Genomic DNA, 20,424 nt, shown 5'->3' with positions numbered 1-20,424 from the left:
ATAAAAATCATAGGACCATGTTCTCTCCCTTCCCCCTTGTTCCATAAATGAACTAATAAATCACATATCTCGAGGTCCCAGAATAGAAAGCCAGGCAGCCCAGCTGCCTGACAGGGGGTATGAATCATGCTGGTGCAGAAGATGGCCTTTTGGGACTGAGGTACTCATCAGAGCTGCTTTTCTTCTCTAGTCACATCTTCGTGGCCATGCAGGCTTCTGGAAGGATAGCTAAAGAAGCCTGTGGGACCTGATAGGCTTCACTTGCCACCTTCCGTGCACTTTCTACCTCCTTCCCTCTAAACCACTTTGTGTTGCCAAATTCATTACCTCCAAATGGGATAAGAGTGATAACTGCTTGTGAGCCACACGGCATCTCTGTAGACAAAAGGAGCTAATTGGCACTGTAATGTCCATTTACGGGTCCGAAGGGAGTTGGAGACTAAATCAACATCTATGGAGGCAGACGGGGAAAGCGGGAGCAAAGGTGTGAGAGAGGCAGCGCCACAGCCAAGCGCTGTCCTAGTCCCAGCACCATCAGCAGCTCCTGCGAGGCTCGCTGCACTCAACACCTGTCTCGTCCGCATGAAATTAGGACCTAGTGAGGCTAAAATAATTCACAAGCTCTGACCTTTCTGGGAGATCAGAGTCATCTATAAACCAGTCTTGGAGGTGTAAAACGTTCCCTGGTCCACAGGGGTACTTCTAGCCTTCTGAAGGAAATTCCATAGGGCAACATTGAGTGCCTCACTGCTTTTCCCATTGGGGATGGCAGGGGAGAAATTAAGATGTCCATATTAGCACTTTATCACTCTGCTTACTTTTGGGGATTTTTCTTTCTTACCCTTCCAACAAGTTTCTTGTTCGCTCTTCTGCTCCAAACCTCATTTAAATAAGTGGGACCGCTGCCTTGATTTAAGTGGTCTGTGTACCGCTAAATCATTAACATTAAATGAACATGAACAGAACAGTAAATCACTGTAGATGCTTCTACCTGTTAAGTGAGTTTTCTACTTGCTTTAGTCCACTCCTTCCTGGCCCTGCTCAGGTATACACTCTAGAACAGATTATTTTAAGGCAAAAATACCTTATTAATGGGCAGACTGGTACCCTTTTCCAAAGTACAATCACTGAGATTCAGTAGGTATTACCCAAATGGGATACTCAAAGATCGAAATTAATTTTTTACAGGGCAAAGATATGTTTGGATTGAAACAATAACTTTCGGATGAGATCATAAATCAAAAGTACACACAAATTCACAGTTGTGAAGCATTCTATCAGACACCAGTGGCTTTGCCTCTAATTACTTCTGGCAAGTGAAGGCAGGTAGGGGAACCTGCTTTTCCCATCCTAAAGGTCTCTATGGTACTCAAAGTGAATAGTGGCTGCCTAATCTCACCTAGCAGCAAGGATGTGTTTCAGTCTCGGTGAAAGCGGAAGCTAGTGGGACTGGACTCTTCAGCATAAATCACCTTCTTGTTCCATTGAAACCAAGAGAGCTATGCTGACTTTAATCATCTCATAGCTTCAGGTGACCACCAGCACTCCATGCTTCTTTGTCACCATCCTAAAACGGGGCCAAAACCTTCCTGTAAGAAGACTTTCATTTTTAATTAATGATTCAGTTTTAATTAGCGATTGAGAATTAATGATTCATCTTCCCTTTAAATATGCTGTAAAATTGCAAGTACTTACTCTCCCAGTCTGGCAACGTGCTTTTCAACAGTGGTAATCCAAAGTGATATGGCATGAGAATTATATAATATCATATGGCATGAATGTATAATATGCAATGCCTTTGCAATTCAGTGATGTTGCAATGTTCTTCTGACCATGCCATGTGCAGATCTGAAATGTATTTTCACAGTTTTTCAGCCCTTCCCCACCTACAGTTTATTTCCAAGTCACCTTAGACTGTTTATATCTTCATCCACACCTGCCAAAGGATACCAGACTTCAGGTGAGCAAAGTCCTGAAGTGTCAGGGGCTCTATACCTGGTTGTGATTGTGCCCTGCTGTGACAGCAGACAATTTGCTTTATGGTCCTGTGGTTATTTCACTTCTCTTATTTTCAGTCTTGCCTCTTTAGATCAGAGGAGAAATACTATCCCTTCTGAGCTGATACCAGCCATCACCAAGCTCTGTTCTACACCTACCAAATATTTTCTCAACAGTAGTGATAATTTTGAAAAGTTACAACCATTCAGCATTTATCACTGCAAGAGTATTTTTCAAGGACAGTGTATTTTTAATAAAACCAGACATACACATTGCCCTCAGAATCTGTTACTCTTAGTGCAAGAGAGAAACATACAACATTTTATTTTGAATTCTGGATTTTAAGTTTTTCATGGAAAGAATATTACTATTTCTTTCAAGGTTTTAAACAGTGGGAAAGAACTTTCAACCTGCTGAAATAACAACACTTACTGCACTTAATGCATTAAGAAAAGAAAATGATTCTCTGAGGACTTTTAACACCCAGAGACTGAGCTAAAATACGCAAACCTGCTAGAGGAATTTGGCTTTGAAGTTTAGGTTGTTTGGATATCTGGCTTTGATTTGAGGGAGATACTAATACCAGAGCTATATATCGAGTTCTTTTTAATTAGAATTGGGTACAGTGTCACCTGGAGTCAATGATTCTGTTGCCCTGCGGAAAGCAATAACTTTAGCTCAGAGAGACACCTGCTAAGTAGTGTGTGGGCAAGTAAAACCTAAATCAAGCTTCTGCTCCAAATAAATTACAGCTCTGGAGACCTGCAAAGGGAAGTACCTGCAGCAGCTTTCTCTGCTTAGGCATTGCATGAAGAATCCCCTCTACCAAGGGAGAAGTGTTATCAGAAGGTCTGTCACTCCAGCCCTGAATGAATGCCTCCTTCCACAGCTCTGTCTCTGTCACTCTCGTCTCAAGTGTATCTAAGCCAGCTCTCAGGACTGTGCAGTTGAAATCGCTCCTTGTGGCTGCTGTCCTGCTCATCTTTCAGATGAGACATGAAATTGAAGCCCCGAGTGCAGAAAAACATAACATATTTCACAAGAGGGGAGGGATGTTAGTCCTGGTCTTCTGGCCCTTTTCCAGCATGGGTAATTACATTTCTACCTAGCTAAAATTCCCTCTGCTCTACAATTTTAATTGGATAGTAGCTTCTTTTTCACTTGTCTAAAATCCCAAGTTGGGGTCATGCCCCCACAGGATAATTCAGCAGCCCTCTTCTCAGTAAAGATACGCACGTTTTTCCAACAAAATCTGGTTCTGTTTTCAAAAATACCCTGATCTGACAGAGCTGAAAACAAAGAAATCCTCCTTTGACTTTCAGTGCCTAACATCAAGGATCATTGTTTAGAAATACTGCCCTGCACACTTGCTGGAAATCAACACCCACTTGGTTCTGCTTTGCAGTTGCAGAGAGGGTGCCAAGGTCACAATTTCAAACAAGAGTAACCCTCTTCACATGGCAACACTTACATAGATAGTCTGATCCCCAAATGGGAAATATCCAGTAGGACCTATTCATTTAGACACCTCAGCTGGTGTGCAGAGCTAACAATTTGAAAAGTCCTTAAAGGAACCTGCACTTTCAAGTTTCCTACACTCTTTAAATAATAGAATAATTTAGGTTGCAAGGGATCTCAGAAGATCACTTGGCCAAACTCCCTTCATTCAAAGCAGGGATATATTTAGCATTACATGAAGATCTTTGGTCATTTTGAAGCAAGCATCTGTAAATTTAAAGGGCATTTTAAAAGTACCTTTGGCTGAGAACTTTTGACAGGCTCCATTTCAACTGAAGGCACAGAGTGCTCCCTCAGCAAGTTTGCTGATGATACCAAACTGGGAGGAGTAGCCGATACCCCAGAGGGCTGCACTGCCATCCAGAGGGACCTGGACAGACTGGACAACTGGGCGGTGAAAAACCTCATGCAATTCAACAAGGCCAAGTGCAAGGTCCTGCACCTGGGGAGGAATAACCCCAGACACCAGTACAGGCTGGGGACCGACCTTCTGGAGAGCAGCTCTGCAGAGAAAGACCTGGGCGTCATGGTGGACGACAAGTTGACCATGAGGCAGCAGTGTGCCCTCGTGGCCAAGAAGGCCAATGGGATCCTGGGGTGCATTAAGAAGAGCGTCTCCAGCAGGTCGAGGGAGGTGATCCTGCCCCTCTACTCAGCCCTGGTGAGGCCGCATCTGGAGTACTGTGTCCAGTTCTGGGCTCCACAGTACAAGAGGGATGTGGAGCTGCTGGAGAGAGTCCAGCACAGGGCTACAAGGATGATCAGGGGCCTGGAACATCTGCCCTATGAGGAGAGGCTGAGGGAGCTGGGCCTGTTCAGCCTGGAGAAGAGAAGGCTGAGAGGGGACCTGATCAATGTCTATAAGTACCTCAAGGGAGGCAGTGAGGAGGATGGTGCTGGTCTCTTTTCAGTGGTGGCCACTGACAGAACTAGAGGTAATGGCCACAAACTGAAGCACCAAAAGTTCCGCATGAACTTAAGGAAAAATTTTTTAACAGTGAGGGTGACAGAGCACTGGAACGGCTGCCCAGAGAGGTTGTGGAGTCTCCTTCTCTGGAGGTCTTCAAAACCCGTTTGGACGCAGTCCTGTGCCATGTGCTCCAGGTGACGCTGCGTGTGCAGAGAGGTTGGACTAGATGATCTCTAGAGGTCCCTTCCAACCTTAGGCATTCTATGATTCTAACTAACCGTCAAATAGAAGTCCACCTATATTTCCTCTTGCAGAAAGAACTTAAATATATGATTACCTCCAATGGGACATTCATTAAGCTTAAAGTTAAACATGAGCTTAATTGATGAATTAGGATGAAACTTACTAACTCTTCAAGAAAACGGATGTCTAAGCATTTGTAGAACTAGGTAACCTACTAAGTCAAAAGTGACTTAGGAGGCTGACGGGATAAGAGAAGTCATGCATGTATTCAGCCTGGAAACAATTTTTCCAAACTTTTCCTATGAATAATGTTCCAGAGAGTAGCACATTTCCTTGATGCTGTGCAGTATTGTTTGGTCTTTTTTAAAGTTTATGCTCCAATTTGTGTATACAGTCCATTTAGAAGGCCATAACTAATGGAAAAGAGTCCTGACAACCAGGCAAAAGATTTGTTTTCCTTTGCCTTTAAATGAAATATCAATGGATGGATATTTTATTTTTAGTTGAATATGAAATTTCATAAGCAACCTGTCAAGCTCTGTTTTCAAGAATGACTTTATTTCACATGTCAAGACAGGCTGGGAAATTAGTTTTTCCCACAGAGGACTCTGATTAGGGATTACAAAGTGAGTGTGGTGCAGGGTGATTTTTCCTCCATCTTTTTCCTCACCCCGCCAGCCTAGAAAACATCTAACTCTGCTGACTAAGGGGAACAATTCATTACCACTCCCAGGAAGGGGATGGGAAGCAAGAGAGTCATATTAAGTAGACCTGCTGGCCCAAGAGAAAATGGGGAAAGCATAATAATACTTAGCCTTTATATTATTCTTTTCATCAGAACATATCAAAGTACTTGAAAAAGGAGGTTGATATGATGGGAAAGGAGATAAATGCTTTTTCCAAGTAGCCTACTGCAGAAGCACTAGTAAGAATGCTCAGTTTTGTAACAGCCTCTTTTGACTGCGAATCTGCAAGGTAGAGAAATAAATGTGTCTTTCACTTGGTAAAATGCAGAATTTACACACACATCTCAAAATGCATTGCAAACATAAATGACTTATCCATTATAACTCTCTTGGGGGTTGGGGAATTATGTGGTCCAGTCCAACAGCCAGAGAACAGGAGGGAGCTTGAGTATTACTAACCTGATAGCCTTCTATGATGAAATGACCGGCTGGATAGACGAGGGGAGAGCGGTGGATGTCGTCTATCTCGACTTCACCAAGGCTTTTGACACCGTCCCTCACAACATCCTCCTGGGCAAGCTCCGGGAGTGTGGGATAGATGAGTGGACAGTGAGGTGGATTAGGAACTGGCTGGATGGCAGGGCCCAGAGAGTGGTGATCAGCGGTGCAGAGTCTAGTTGGAGGCCTGTGGCTAGTGGGGTCCCCCAGGGGTCAGTCCTTGGTCCAGTCCTGTTCAATTTATTCATCAATGACCTGGATGAAGGCACAGAGTGCTCCCTCAGCAAGTTTGCTGATGATACCAAACTGGGAGGAGTAGCCGATACCCCAGAGGGCTGCGCTGCCATCCAGAGGGACCTGGACAGACTGGACAACTGGGCGGTGAAAAACCTCATGCAATTCAACAAGGCCAAGTGCAAGGTTCTGCACCTGGGGAGGAATAACCCCAGACACCAGTACAGGCTGGGGACTGACCTTCTGGAGAGCAGCTCTGCAGAGAAAGACCTGGGTGTCATGGTGGACGACAAGTTGACCATGAGGCAGCAGTGTGCCCTCGTGGCCAAGAAGGCCAATGGGATCCTGGGCTGCATTAAGAAGAGCGTCTCCAGCAGGTCGAGGGAGGTGATCCTGCCCCTCTACTCAGCCCTGGTGAGGCCGCATCTGGAGTACTGTGTCCAGTTCTGGGCTCCACAGTACAAGAGGGATGTGGAGCTGCTGGAGAGAGTCCAGCGCAGGGCTACAAGGATGATCAGGGGCCTGGAACATCTGCCCTATGAGGAGAGGCTGAGGGAGCTGGGCCTCTTCAGCCTGGAGAAGAGAAGGCTGAGAGGGGATCTAATCAGTGTATATAAATACCTCAAGGGAGGGAGTGCAGAGGACGGGGATGGTCTCTTTTCAGTGGTGGCCACTGATAGGACTAGAGGAAATGGCCGGAAACTGAAACATCAAAAATTCCATAGGAACTTAAGGAAAAATTTCTTAACAGTGAGGGTGACAGAGCACTGGAACAGGCTGCCCAGAGAGGTTGTGGAGTCTCCTTCTCTGGAGATCTTCAAAACCCGCTTGGATGCAGTCCTGTGCCACGTGCTTTAGGTGTCCCTGCGTATGCAGGGGGGTTGGACTAGATGATCTCTAGAGGTCCCTTCCAACCCTAAGCATTCTATGATTCTATGATTCTCTATGATTCTATTACTAATAAATGTCTGAATGGATCTGGCCTATTGCCTTTATCAGCAGACAAAGGCTGATTTACACCATGATTTAACTACTTGAGGAAAGCAAGAAGCAGTCTAGATCAAGGCATCAGGGATTTTTATCCCACTGAATGTCTGCCTATTCCATAGTCTTTCTAATATTATTTAGTAGATTAGTGGAAGTCAGTGGAGCAGACAATAGTCCTGCAGTTAGCGCAGGTAAGCAGTGTTGTTTGGCTCCTCCACTAAGGCTTTTGCATGGGGTGATCTGGTAGATTCTGCTACCTGATTTCCTTCAGGTTTCATGAATGTGCTAAATGCAGGGAACCCTTTCCACCCCAAGGTTAACCTTCATATTCACAACCAATGCAGCACCTCTACTGGCTACATATCTATTGACTGCTTACACATATATCTCTTCGCAGAGTACTCTTTAAGAAACAAACAAAAAAGCTCCTTTTCCTCCTCTTTCTTCATTGTGCATGCTCTAACTTGCTTTGATTTGCCAATGGCCTCTCTGCCCTGTGTATATGAAATGATGTTCAAAGAGCCCCAAAGTCCTGCTGTGACAGGCAACCCAGAAAAATATCTCACAAGAGGCAGTCTCAGATTCCATGGGGTCAAACAGCTGCTGTGCAGTCACTATGACTCACATCAGGAGGGAAGAACACTCCAAGGGCAAGAACTTCATATGAAGGCTACCCATGTTTTCACAGTGCCATTTACAATAATAGCTTGTTTTTGAAAAATGCAAAGCATCAGCCAGTCCCCAAGGCAGATCTCTGACCCCAAGACTTCCAGGGCAAATAGGGAGAGAAATAAAAGGGGTAGGAAGAAGACAGCAGCTTATTTACACTTCCCTGTCCTGCTAACTAGTGCAGGTTGCACCTTCAAAACTCACTTAGAGATATGTCCTTATTCACTGTATTCAGCTTTGCAGTCCTCCAGTCTGTATTCTGCCCACCATACTGCAGCAGTCACTGTGTGGGCTACAATAGCAGCTGTAAACCACCTAATCTGCGGTGGACAACTGCCTCCCTCCAACACAGCTGCAAATAGGTCTAAATCATTACATCCAGGTTACCAAACAGTCTCTTGGATCAGGGTTAATTAAATGAGTGTTGAAATCTAATTAAGGACTGGTCCAGGTGATAATTAGCAGGAAATGTATGCATTAAAATATTCATTTGTCGATGAGCTGCAATTAAGAGTGTGATTTGGGGAAGGATCAATAACTACATCATGTGGTGATTTAAAAAAAAAAAAAAAAGGAAAGTTGCCTAGTCTTGAACAGAAATGCAGAGAAATTTCAGTTGATTTTTTTTTCCTCCCTTTTCCCCCCTTGCTTTCTGTTTTTCTCTCATAATAACTTCTGGAGGCTACTCTCCACCCTTGAATGAGGCATCCGTCTCTCCCTCTCTCTTTGTTTTTCTAAATCATTTGTTTCAAACCCTTGTTCTTCACCACATTGTTCAAGTGGGATATAGATTTATTAGAGAGAGAGAGTAACGGGTCAAAAGAAAGATTCCTTGCCAATGAAAATTTCTTCCTCCCAGAACATGTTGCTTATCCAGGGGAACATTGCTCTTTGTGTGGCCTTAGATTGTTTTTTTAGCAAGTTAATTCCTCAAGTCTTTATTCATAAATGAGGATCTGGAGAAGCTATTGAATATGCATAGCTTGGACTTATATATGTGTATGTGTATTGTTATGGTTTACTACATTATTCCAAACTTGTATGGAATAAGCAAGTCTGCTTTCAATGAGACTGCTTTTCCCCATTACAGATTCATAGGTGTGTGTGTAAGCAAGTTAATTACACTCCCCCTGTGCAATCCCAGAAATTCCCACCTCTGCTGGAAAAACAGGGGCTCCACAACGACCCAGCTCCTCTGGCACAAAATTGGCATTCGTCTATCACCACCGCTAGAGGCTGAGCTGGCAGTTTCCCAGCTGACTGTTTTTTCCATCAGCGAATACCTGCATGTCAAAAGGGAAGCGTACCGTGGGAATGAGATGATTTGGGCTCCTTGTTGTCCGTCTCCTGACAGCTCACCTGCCCATCTCCCCAGGCTCGGCAGCAGCCCAGCTCCCTAGGCAACTGTCTCCCCACTGCCTTATCCCCCTCCCTGTGCACTCCTCATTCCTTGGGGAAACCGTGTTGCAGGGAATCAAGCAGCCCATGAAGTTGGGAAATCCTTGGAGCCCGCCAAAAAGTATCAATGCCTTCCTAAGCAAATCTACTTCTTCCCTTCTTTACCCCCTATCAGAATGTTAAGAATTGCAGTTTCTGACTTTTCATCTCGTCTTGAGAGGAGAGAGATTTTTTTCATTCCCAAAAGCTCTTCATTTTTCGGACTTCTGCAGCCAACTGTGATGATCTGTAGATCTGCACCAGTTTTGACTAGAGACGGAGCCCCAGCATTGTATAACTTTCCTTAAAAACTGAAGCATTAAATATGGGCTCTTTTGCAGTAGCTTCTCTATTTCCTACTATCTGTGGAGAGAAAACTCAAGTCCAAGAGGTTTTGCTTTCCTCACCTAATTTAACTGTACTGTGAAGAAATTAGTTGATGTTGAAATATGCCTTGCACAGCATACTGAATCCTGCTTCCTGGTCTGGTCCATGTTATTGAGGGTAACAAGACACAAGAGGATAACTTTCCACTGCTGTGTGGAAGGGTGACCTAGTGCAGAGGATCTGGCATGCATATTCTGGCACACCAAGCCCAGATCTTTTGTCTTGTGATAACAGCCAATGGGACAGAGGGTTTCTGTAGGTTGAGAGTGAGGTGACTTCTTTTGCAAAGAGCATATCAATGACACTCTGGAAGTTTGATTTTTGGAGAAAACTAAGAACTAGCCTGATGACCCCATTCATTCACCCTGAGGTATCCTTTCATTCCTTTCTGATGCTTTCAGCTTCTTGCGAATGTCCAGTGTAAAAGCCTGAGAAATTGTCTAGGAAAAGCAGTTCCAGCTGGATCCTGCACTAGCAAATCCATGTCAGATGTGTGGATTGGGTGAATCAACATATACGTGGCTAATCCTTTGTATCTCTCCTTTTGTTTCCTGATCTACAGGGAGCCTCTTCAAGCCTGGTGGTGAAGTTTGCGGATACAGACAAGGAGCGTACCATGAGACGCATGCAGCAAATGGCAGGACAGATGGGCATGTTCAACCCCATGGCCATCCAGTTTGGAGCGTATGGCGCCTATGCACAGGCAGTAAGTATAGATACAGACTCTTTGCGTGTTCATGGGGACAGGAGTAGCACCTAGGACAGCACAAAAGCACACCTGAGCAGAGGAACAACTAACCAAAGCAGAGGAGGATCCAGTGATTCCTTCTTTAAATCAGTTCCACTTTAGGAGGAAACAGCCATTCTCCCTGGTGTAAACTGAGGCATCTTCCAAAGAAGTCCCAGAAGTGCAGTAGGTGCCTCTAGTAGTAACCAAACCATGACTGAGTGTGTTTCAATGCAGGACATTGCCATTGCTATCCAATCCAGACACCATTAGCTTTCAAGGATTTGGAAAACATTTGATTCTGATTTCAGTTCACTGTTGTTCTCTGTTCTGTGCCAGTGCCATACAGCCTTTGTGCAGGCACCCAGCTTTCTTGTCTTCCTCTGTGACCAGGCCACCCAGATTGTGCTGAGGGCTGCTCTATTTTGGTCCCTTTGGTGTGGTCACAGAATAGAATGGCAGCCGCTGAGACAAGCACTTCTAGGCACATATATGCATCACAGAGTCATGGCTCCACAAAACTGTCCTTCACCAAAAATCATTTGCATAAGTAAACTACTGGTACAATCCAGCCAGCCCTTTGTATGGGCTTGGGGAGTCCTGAGGAGGCTCTGTAGGGGCTCCAGAAGTTGCCCCTCTCCCCCTAGCTGCACTCCCTGGTGCCATTCTGGGCCTTTTTTCTTCTCTCTCCATCGGACAAATTCCATTTTTTCTTCCTTTTTGCTCTGTTCGTTTTTATTCTCCGTCAAGGAAGGAGAAGTCCCTGCTCTTCTCCTCACACAACAGAACTCTCTCCTTCACAGCCTGGTTGTGTTTTACTGCCCTCCTGACCGGGAAAAGCTGCAGCGTCATCAAGGGTAAAAGAGACATAACGGAGCGCAGGCCAGTGGCCAGCAGCCTGGCAGGGACAGCAACATCTGTGCCCTGTGTACCAGGGGACTGAACAGGAGGACAACCCATGGGCAGCTGGAGATGAGCATCTGTGGAGGTTGTCAGGCAGAAGGTGCAGCTGTAGCATTATGCTACAAGCATCTATTAGGCAGGTGGAGAAGTGGTAAAGATGGCTGTCCTGATGCGCTGGACAAAAGCTCCTCTTGGTTGCATTATTTTTAATCTACGTTAATTCTTCTAATTGCCAGGATGAAGGAGTTAGCCGGGATTTATACTGGTATAAGGGAGGATGAACTCTGTCCTTTTACTTTTAACCACAAAAGTTCCCTCCATCATTTTCTCCCAAAAATAATATTGGGTATTTTGAGAATAGATGCTTGAATGAGTATTTATATCTGGAGAAAGTAAAAACAGTTCTTGGGTCTGCTTCTGCTCTCCTTGAATCTAGTGAATATTTTTGCTAAAGATTTCTGTGAAAGCAGAACTGGATCCATCCTCCTTTCCCCCCCCCCCCCCCCCAGTGAATATGCTAATAAGGGAGAAAGAATAAGTTTTAGATCTTGACCCATTGGATATGACAAGCTGGTGACACCAATTACCCTGGGGACATCAGAGCTGTCTAAATGATGGGATCACATTTCCGTGTGGCGCCTGTGCACCCAGAGCATGCTTAGACCCTGTCTCTCAATCAGCCTCACTATCTGTGTCTCTCCCTATCTGCTTCATCTCAGTGTCTCGCACAAAAGGAAAGGAGAGGAGTGCTGGGGCTGTGCGACATTCCCTCCGTCCCGATTAATACACCTCGGGCTGCTGACTCTTAGATATCAGGGGTGACTGGCACTCGTAAATGGCAGCAGGAGATGGTGAGATCGATAGAGGACAGAGGAGTAGGAGGGGCAGTTTTATTCAGCCCAAACTTGCAGTTGAAGTTTGAGAGCTCAGGCAAGTCAAGAGGATGGAAGATAAAACGGAGAAAATGCAAGAGCAGGACAGCACTGACTGCTGAGGCCACTGCCATCAGCAACTCGTGTCACCTTGGGTGAATCATTCGACCCCTGGCCTCATTTCTCCACTTGAAAATGAAGATGATGACCAGGATTATTTATTTTCCAGTCTCCCTTAGGGACATGTCTCTTGTGCTGCCTGCCTTGGTGTTTTATGCACAGACTAGATGTCTACAAAAATTAAAGAACTACCTTGGTGCTTAGTAGTGAGGCCAAGGCTAGTATGAGATCCCAGGCCCTCTGCTTTGCACTCAACTGTCCTTCCAGTTCTCCCATTGCAGCTGAAGCTTGAGTGCTATCTCCATAGAAGTAGCCCCGCAGCTAGTTACTCAGGAGTTTCTAGAGGTCTGTCCCCATGCAGGAGGCTGTCACGGCCCCCCAGGCAGGGGTGCATGATGAATCTCCCCAGAGGGGCAGTACTAGCCCACGTGCAGACCACTGAGGTTGCAGTAGCTACCCACAAAGAGGTTTTCCCACATCAGGGTGGCCAGTGCATCAGAAATTCGTGTAGGGAAGCTCTTTAAGAGGTCAGTGGGCAGCGGCAGACTTGTCACTCAAGTCCCTTCAGCCATATGAAAGCGGTGCCACTAGTGAGAGGCTAGGAGGGTATTAGCCCATCTGTGCTTGACCAGCAGTCATTAGTGTTGCTACAAGGACCCGTCTAAGTCCCAGTTCCCCTGTAAGTTGCTTCCTCTGTGGCTCAGCAAGTGGCCATGCCATAGTTTGCTCACCACTGCTGCTTGCTACCTCAGCTTAACCAACCTTAACCTTGACAGCCGCAATGGCCTTGCTAAACAACTAAACAACTAGTCCTCAGGTTAAGCCACCATATGGCCACAGAGGCAAAAATACCAGGAGGTAAAGTGTGTTCTGCTCTGCACCTGTTTTTTGCTTCCCTGCCTCATGTGCCCCACAAACAAACAAGGAAACACTTGCCATCAACCGCATATGCTGGTTCAGTGATACAGAAAGTCACATGACATCCTCCCCACCTCTTTGATGCAAAAAATCTAAGACAAGTTCATTTTGACCTCACTACAGAGGCCTCTGAAGAGAGGATTCTTTTACTTCAATTGGTTTGTTTTCAACAATAACGTGTCACACTCATTTAGCATCTCCTCTTATGAGGCAATTATTTATTTTAGTTCACACACGTATAGGGCATCAGCTGCTTTTGTGGTCAGGTCAGTGTGAGTCCGAGTCTACTGGGTGTTGGGAGCTGTTTCCACAGGCTCCATTAAAGGTAGCTTGAGGTTTGAACCCAGCCTGTTGAGGAACAGGCTGATGCTCAGTAGCAGAGCGACTTGTTTGACCCTGATAAGCAGTGGGGTGACAAGCCTAAAATAGCAAGCAAGGAAACTCAAACCAGACTGCTAATAGTGGTAGTAAAATCCTATCCTGAACAACAACAGAAAAGCTGTGATGGCAAAAGCTCCTTCAGTCCTTTTCTTAAGAAACTGGCAGGTACTTAGCAGCTGTCTCATGTCACTGCTGCCCCCCAATGCAGAAAAGAAAATGTGTGCAGACCAGAAAGGGTTGGGGAGACGGAAAAATGCAGAAGAGCAAAGCAAGAACAAAGGAAGGATCCTTGGAAAGTGACAGATACTGTATAAATTATTTAATTTTTAAATTATTTAAAATAAGATCAAAGTCATAAATCAAGTTTGCATAAAAAATGGGGTAGGAGTGTTAGCCATGGTCTCCTGGCCAAATTCCAGTCATGGGACTGATTGCATTTCTGCAGCAGGGAACAAGCATAGATTTATTGAGTAAGAACAGACAGATGGGGACAGGGCAGCATGGGTAACTGTAACATTTGCTCTTCGGCCTCAAGCAAGTCCTTCCCCTTCAGTAAATCCCAGCTCCCCTAGCACTGAAAGACTTGTGCAAATGGCTGCAGCTCCAGAACTGTAGATAGTAATAATCTGTGCACATCTAGCCCTGCACAGATCCCAGTAGTCATCAGAAGTGGTCACCTTGGGGTGTCAGAGCTGCAGTGACTCTACAGTGTTGACCGTAAAAGCTGAGCTGCCCCCTCCATCTCCCTGCCCCAGCTCCCGTGGAGATGAAAGGATTTTTCTTTTAAATGATCTGAGATAGTGCTGAAGGGAAGAATCTTTTCTTCCAATATTTATTCAGTACATACTGTGAAATAATTTTGGAAGGATGTTTTTTAAAAATCCCTAATATAATGCAGGGAAAATTTGCTTTTTAGCATCTACATAATGCATATAATTGTTATTATATTTAAATGACCGATATGAGACAGCATTTCATACCAGTTACCAGTTGATATAATAGCAGTTACTTAGATGTATTTTTCTGACTCCTTCTGGAATAGGAAGCTATTTTGAAGCCATGATACTTTGTAGCTTGCCCAGCTACAAAAATAGTTAATCATAAATAGTGTATTTATGATTAACATTTCTCTGATTTAGAAACAGTGAACACACAGATCTGGGTTGGGTTTTCTTTTAGGTTTGTTTTCTTTCAAATTTTTCAAAAAAAAAATCCAAACAATTGTATATCATTTTGCAAAAATATGCTAAGACACGTGAAAGCATGTGCTGCACATTTTTTTTATCTTAATTCAATTTAAAATATATTTTCAAAGTAGAAATTTCCAAGAAGACATTTTAAAATGTATGAAGGAACCGTCTGTATTTTTTCAGAATGTCTTCTGTTTGTTTGAAAGCTTGAGGGTTTTTGTTTGTTTGTTTTTATTTCTCAAAGACCATGTCTACTTTTAGGTAAAGTAGATATGAATATATCAGTTCTGTAATTTTACCAAATATGAGTCCTTTTACTGCCTGATTGATTGTGTTACTTACCGTTTTCTGTCACAAGGATACTGTGCGTATTTATTAGTTAAATGTTTGTATAGAGCATTAGAGTTAGGAAGCATAGGGTGCTGCTATTACTTTATTATTATTACTGAGTGAACACAGAAAGTCAAACAAAACATCAGCCTGTTCAGAGACAGTGATAGAAAATAACACTGGAAAAAAAAAAAAAAGAGAGAGAAGGTCATCAGATCATTCAGAGTAAGCTTCCACCAAGGGCAGGGATCATGCTATTTCAAAATAAGCCCATTACAAATAATCCTTCCCTACCCTGTTCCTGTTCTTTGGTTTCACATGAGTGTCTTTGGGAGGCTGAGGAAGGTTGACTGGGGCAACCTTGTCCTATTTCTAGCAAGCATCCTTGGCCTTGAGTAGCTCACATCATCTCTCCACACACGTAGAAGTGGGGTAGTATTTCCATTCGCTGCGTGTGGTTGCCCAACACTGGCATCTAGCAGCTCCCTGATGCCAGAGGCAGCCTCCCCGTCCCCATCTCACCTGTGTGTCCTCAAACCAGTGCTGGTTTGACAGCAGCCATGCAGGGAGACAGATCAGGGAGGAAACCTGTCGGTCAGCAATGTGTTTCTGCACCGCTTGGTTAGCGCTCTGCCAGGGTCCTTCCAGAGCTGGGGCTCGGCAGTATGGAGCACACATCCATCCTCGTGCAAAAGCAGTGGCAAGGTGCAGGTTGGAACCTGCAGCCTTTAGTGATTACTCTTCTGTAGCTGTACTGCAAGACTGCATCCTTCCCAGTTTTTTGTCTCCTGCATGTCTTAATCTCCTGTGCTGCAACAGGAGAGAGAATCTCACCTATCAGTGAGTTGATGACAGATTGGGCCTCCAGACTGACTGAAATTTAGCCACTGAAACTTGAGGCAGCAGAAGGTGGGTGAGATTTATGTTCCACCCTTCTCTGTGGACCATCTCTCACCCACCACCCCTTCCCATGCTCTAGGTCACCCACCTAGTGGAAGGTGAGACAGCTGCCCATTAGTTTCTAAGCCTTGTGATGGGGATTGCAGGTTGGTAGCACTAGAGGTGCAGTCCATGGGCATTCACAGACTTGGTAGCATCTCTTGATGCCTGCAGATGGTAGATATTTGAGCAATAACAATAGCCAGGTTAGATAAAAGACAGAACAAATCTGTAAGATCATGTGGGAAAAAAATCTTAATGATGAAGCACAGATCATACCAAGGAAGTAACAGAAGCAAAAGGAGAAAAATGAGGAAGGGAAAAGCTCCTCTCCATCCCCTTGGAACAGTCTGAGATAATAAGGCTGATGTCTTTCTGATTAGTGCTCTGTGGCCCCAGCCCAGACAGGGAAAATCTGCATTTCAAATGGCATATTTTAAAGCACACAATGCCCAGGGGTCCTGCTGCTATTGATTTGCCTCTGGTGGGGTCACTGCCTCACTTTCTACAGCTTTATTAACTGGGATCATACACTGGTGCCTCTTTCAAAATGAAAGGGGACTGGATGGGACATTTGTCTTTCAGAGGGAGCTTGGGACGGTGGGGTGACTTTTACTTGAGCACACTTGGGAATGCCTCGAAGGTTTTATAAGGGACACCAGTGACCCTTGCAGAACTTGACCTTCTTTCATAAATCTCCCTGGAGCCACGCTGGGGGAAAGGATGTAGGTCTATCATGTTAGCTTCTTTCAAGGTGACCGAGTTCCGGTTTTCTCACCCACGATGCGCTGTACTTGGCCATGTTGTAACCTGCAGTCACTGGGGTGAAAAGGCCCTTCCTCCCCTTCTCCCTTAATCCTTACCTCTGGGCATAGCACAGAACATCAACATGTTTGCCTCTCAAGCCAGGGAGGGAAAGGCTGCAATCCCCACAGCATGACTGAGAAACAGAACTGTAGAAGGGTAACAGGACTGTTGCTCTGTGAGCTCTTGAGATCTCCTCCAGAGCAGCTCGAGTATCCCCAGGATGCTGAGCATAACAGAAATGAGGTGCCACTTCCTGCAAGATGTCTTCTGTAGAAGAAGAAAGCAAACCTTGGTTAGGGGCTTAATCTTTGGTTAGGGGCTTAATTATTACTTTGGTTTTACTTCCTGAGCTTTTTAGCACCAAGTTAAATTCAACTTTTTTGCTTCTCAAGTTCCCACGTCACTTTCTGTGGGATTATGAGCATTTTTGAACAAATATTTCACTGAAACCCACCAGGCTTTAGACAGCAATCAGCAGGTTAGGAATAGTTTTCTTGTTTTCATAAGGAGAGGCAAAATACCTTCTTCTTTCTCCCTGATGATATGTAACAAAAAATGCATAAATAGTGTTAAACTCCAAGAAGTAGCAAGCATATAGCCAAGACATATGCTCCAAACCTGATTCTTCTTGCAAGTTTGTAAACCCTCTGAATATGAAAGAAGCCACGCAGTCACGTTACTTAGCAAACCAGGAGGAACTCCTTCCACTGTGGTGTTAACTCTGAACAGCTTACATATGTTCACAGGCAGGAAAAGAAGCTGCATAAGCTATAAATAATGTCACAAATGATTGCTTAGCTCTGTTGAGTGCAAAATGGAGATTGTCTTTGGAGCAGTACAATCATTTGTACTACCAGTGGCAACGCATTATCTCAGTCAGGTTTATAGATAGAGTCCATCATGGGCCTGTGTCTTTCTGCAGCACAAGTAAAATACAAGTCAAAGTAGGATTAATACTTTTCTTTAAAATGGTTAGGAACTAAGGTCCAAAAATTTCTGCTCAGGGCCAAGCAAGGTATGGGAAGGATTTCATCTATGTTGGTATCTGCAGCTGAAGTAATCACCTTGGGCTCCACATGCAGTCAATAGGCAGAGAAAAAGCTGCAGTTCATCTGCCCAAAGGCAATTTGATGAAGAGGGGGAAACATGTATCTTGGTTTAGAGTCCACTGCCTGTATCACATCAACCATAAGAGGGGATCAGTGTGACCAGCTTAGATAAAAACCTATTTGTATTTAGTTAACTGAATCTGACAGTGAGTAATGCCAAAATTACCTAGAAGCTGTAAGGAAAGTCTCTGATACAAAGAATAGGCTGTTATCTGCTGGGCAGGCTGACCACGTGTGCCCAGCTGTACATGGTTCTGTGTTTGGGGAGTGGGCTTGAACATGCAGCTCTGGTTAACTTTGGAGAAATAGAGAAAAGTCAGCAAAAGCCAGAAGAGAATCAGCCATACTAAGCAGAACTTACAGGTACTGAAACAGCCATCATTTACACAACCAGCCATAAAGGCAGTTATATCCTCACCTTTCCTGAAGTGGAATACCCAGCACAGGAAATGAGATATGGGTCAGTAAGTGCAGAGCACTGGAATCAGTCCCATGGTAAAGATGGACAAATTCCCTCTCCCTCATTGGCATACTTAATAAAATAACCTGCTCAGTGCCTGGAGAATGAACCCCAACGATGCCTAGAAACACATGTACTCCTTAAAGGGGAATCAGCATTGTGCTGTAAAAGAAACGATTGTCTAATCACCCCATCAGTAATTACAAAGAAGAGGATATCACTAATTAAAATGTGAAGGTGTCTTATGCAGGATATAATAAAAAAGAGTAATTAACAATCAAAGAAGGAGGCACCACCTTGCCACCAATCTGCACTAGGTTACAGAAAATAAAACCACTCAACTCAGGTTGAGTTTTTCATGTGAAGATCTGAAGGGACTCCTATGAGAGAGGCAGGTTTCCTCTGCCAAGGCAAGTTTGCACAAGATGCCCAAGGTTTTACAGCAGGTCATTGGCAAAGCGCAATTTGTGTTTTTCTGTACCTAGATGGTTATGAGGAAATTGTCAGTAATTGAATGAGAGTGGTGATTTCAAGTGTTTTTATTATTATTATTATTATTATTTTAGTGTATATGCTTAGGAATAGCTAATATTTCAATTTTAAACTGACTAGTAGGGAAGAAACTAGTCCTTGCCAGAACTCTAGAGTCTGTTTAATGATAAACAGGATGTCCCATGTGCTTACATAACAGCATCAGGTGGTCATTTCCTGATGAGAGATACAGTGAAATCACAGAGAGAAGCAAATAAAGACACTCATTGTTCTGGAGAGAGCAAAGCCATGAGTCATGTCCAAAATGACTGTAAGAACCAGTTGTTTCCTTCCCTGCCATTAACTGTGTCAAACTGTGCCAGGGACTAGGGGATGAACAGAGTGAATTTTCTCTTCGCTCTTCCTGTTTTCAACAGGCTTTTTCTAAGCCTCCAGTGCCTCCTCCTGATGCACCTCACCTAGCTTGCATACCCAGGGAAGGGGAGACAAGAGCCAGCTCTCAATCTAGGTCCTTCTTCACACCAGGAACATTTTACAATCCCATTGCAGCCTTCCTGTACACATTAACTGCCTTTGTGCTAGATTCAGAGTGTAAAATAATGGTGGCAAAGTCTGGTTTCAATGTAGGAAACATATCTAGTATACAAAACCATTTGACATCTTTCTACTCCAAATTTCTATCCCAAAATGTCTGAAAATAGGCACCTGATTCCCCAACTCTGTTCTTTGCAGACAGAGCAAAGACGAGAAAGGTATCACTTGGATGACTTTCTGGAAAAAAATACCAAGATTGAGAAATCATTCCAGATCAAAACTAAGGGGCCTTCCCCCTTATCTTGTCTAGCTCTTCATATAATCCCTCTGCTTGGTTGTGCTGGAGATAGGTGCTGGGCCTGGGTTAGGTTGGTCTTCAAGGGCTTTGGTCCTGGTTTTGCTGAAGACCCATTGAAGGCCTCCCAGGGGCATAAGAAAAACTGGTATTTACTGTAAATCAGAAGCTCGGCCCTACTCCCATGGCAAGAAGGAAGGTTGGGGGAACAACAGACATGGCAGGGTGACATCTTCAAAGCGGGAGGATGCCACGCAGGGCTGCCCTGCTGGTGACCGCGTGATATTTTTTCCCTGCTCTCTTTGTTCCAGCTGATGCAGCAGCAAGCCGCGATCATGGCGTCAGTGGCGCAGGGTGGCTACCTGAACCCCATGGCAGCCTTTGCCGCAGCCCAGATGCAGCAGATGGCGGCTCTGAACATGAACGGCCTGGCGGCCGCCCCCATGACACCAACCTCAGGTAAGGCCTGCACCAGGACCCAAGGTGGGGGAGGCTCGGTGTGCACCCAGCTAGGAGCTTTCAGCATGTTGAGCCCTGGGGCTGCTGGCTCTGTGACTATGTGAGCAGATCCAGTCTGGCATCTGCACCAGCAGGATGAGCAGTGGCATTGTTGGCTGAACATCTGTGGCCAGCTCTGTCCCCATCTCACGCAGAGCCTGGACCTCTGTTGCTAGCAAGTTTGTTGCCTCACAGGAGCTCCACCACTCATCCAGTTGTTCTTACTGAGCTGCACTAGGATGGAACTGCGTTCAGAGTGGCTTGGGATAGCAGTGCCCTTGC

General features: G+C 44.8%; 1 protein-coding gene across 1 annotated transcript in view; it reads left to right on the top strand.

The window, feature by feature from the left end:
• The window catches only part of LOC104577823 (CUGBP Elav-like family member 4), a 225,199-nt gene extending 204,992 nt beyond the window's left edge, over nucleotides 1–20,207 (top strand). The window contains exons 4-5 of the mRNA XM_088535043.1: nucleotides 10,130–10,273; nucleotides 19,956–20,207. Coding sequence (XP_088391169.1) covers nucleotides 10,130–10,273; nucleotides 19,956–20,207 — 396 coding nt within the window. The remainder of the gene's footprint in view (nucleotides 1–10,129; nucleotides 10,274–19,955) is intronic.
• Nucleotides 20,208–20,424: the final 217 nt, after the last annotated feature.

Source organism: Tinamus guttatus, unplaced genomic scaffold, assembly GCF_059628265.1.
Source record: "Tinamus guttatus ecotype Peru unplaced genomic scaffold, ASM5962826v1 Tinamus_guttatus_pri_ptg000607l, whole genome shotgun sequence".
NCBI classification, from domain to species: domain Eukaryota; kingdom Metazoa; phylum Chordata; class Aves; order Tinamiformes; family Tinamidae; genus Tinamus; species Tinamus guttatus.
This window is presented reverse-complemented; position numbering and strand designations above follow the sequence as displayed.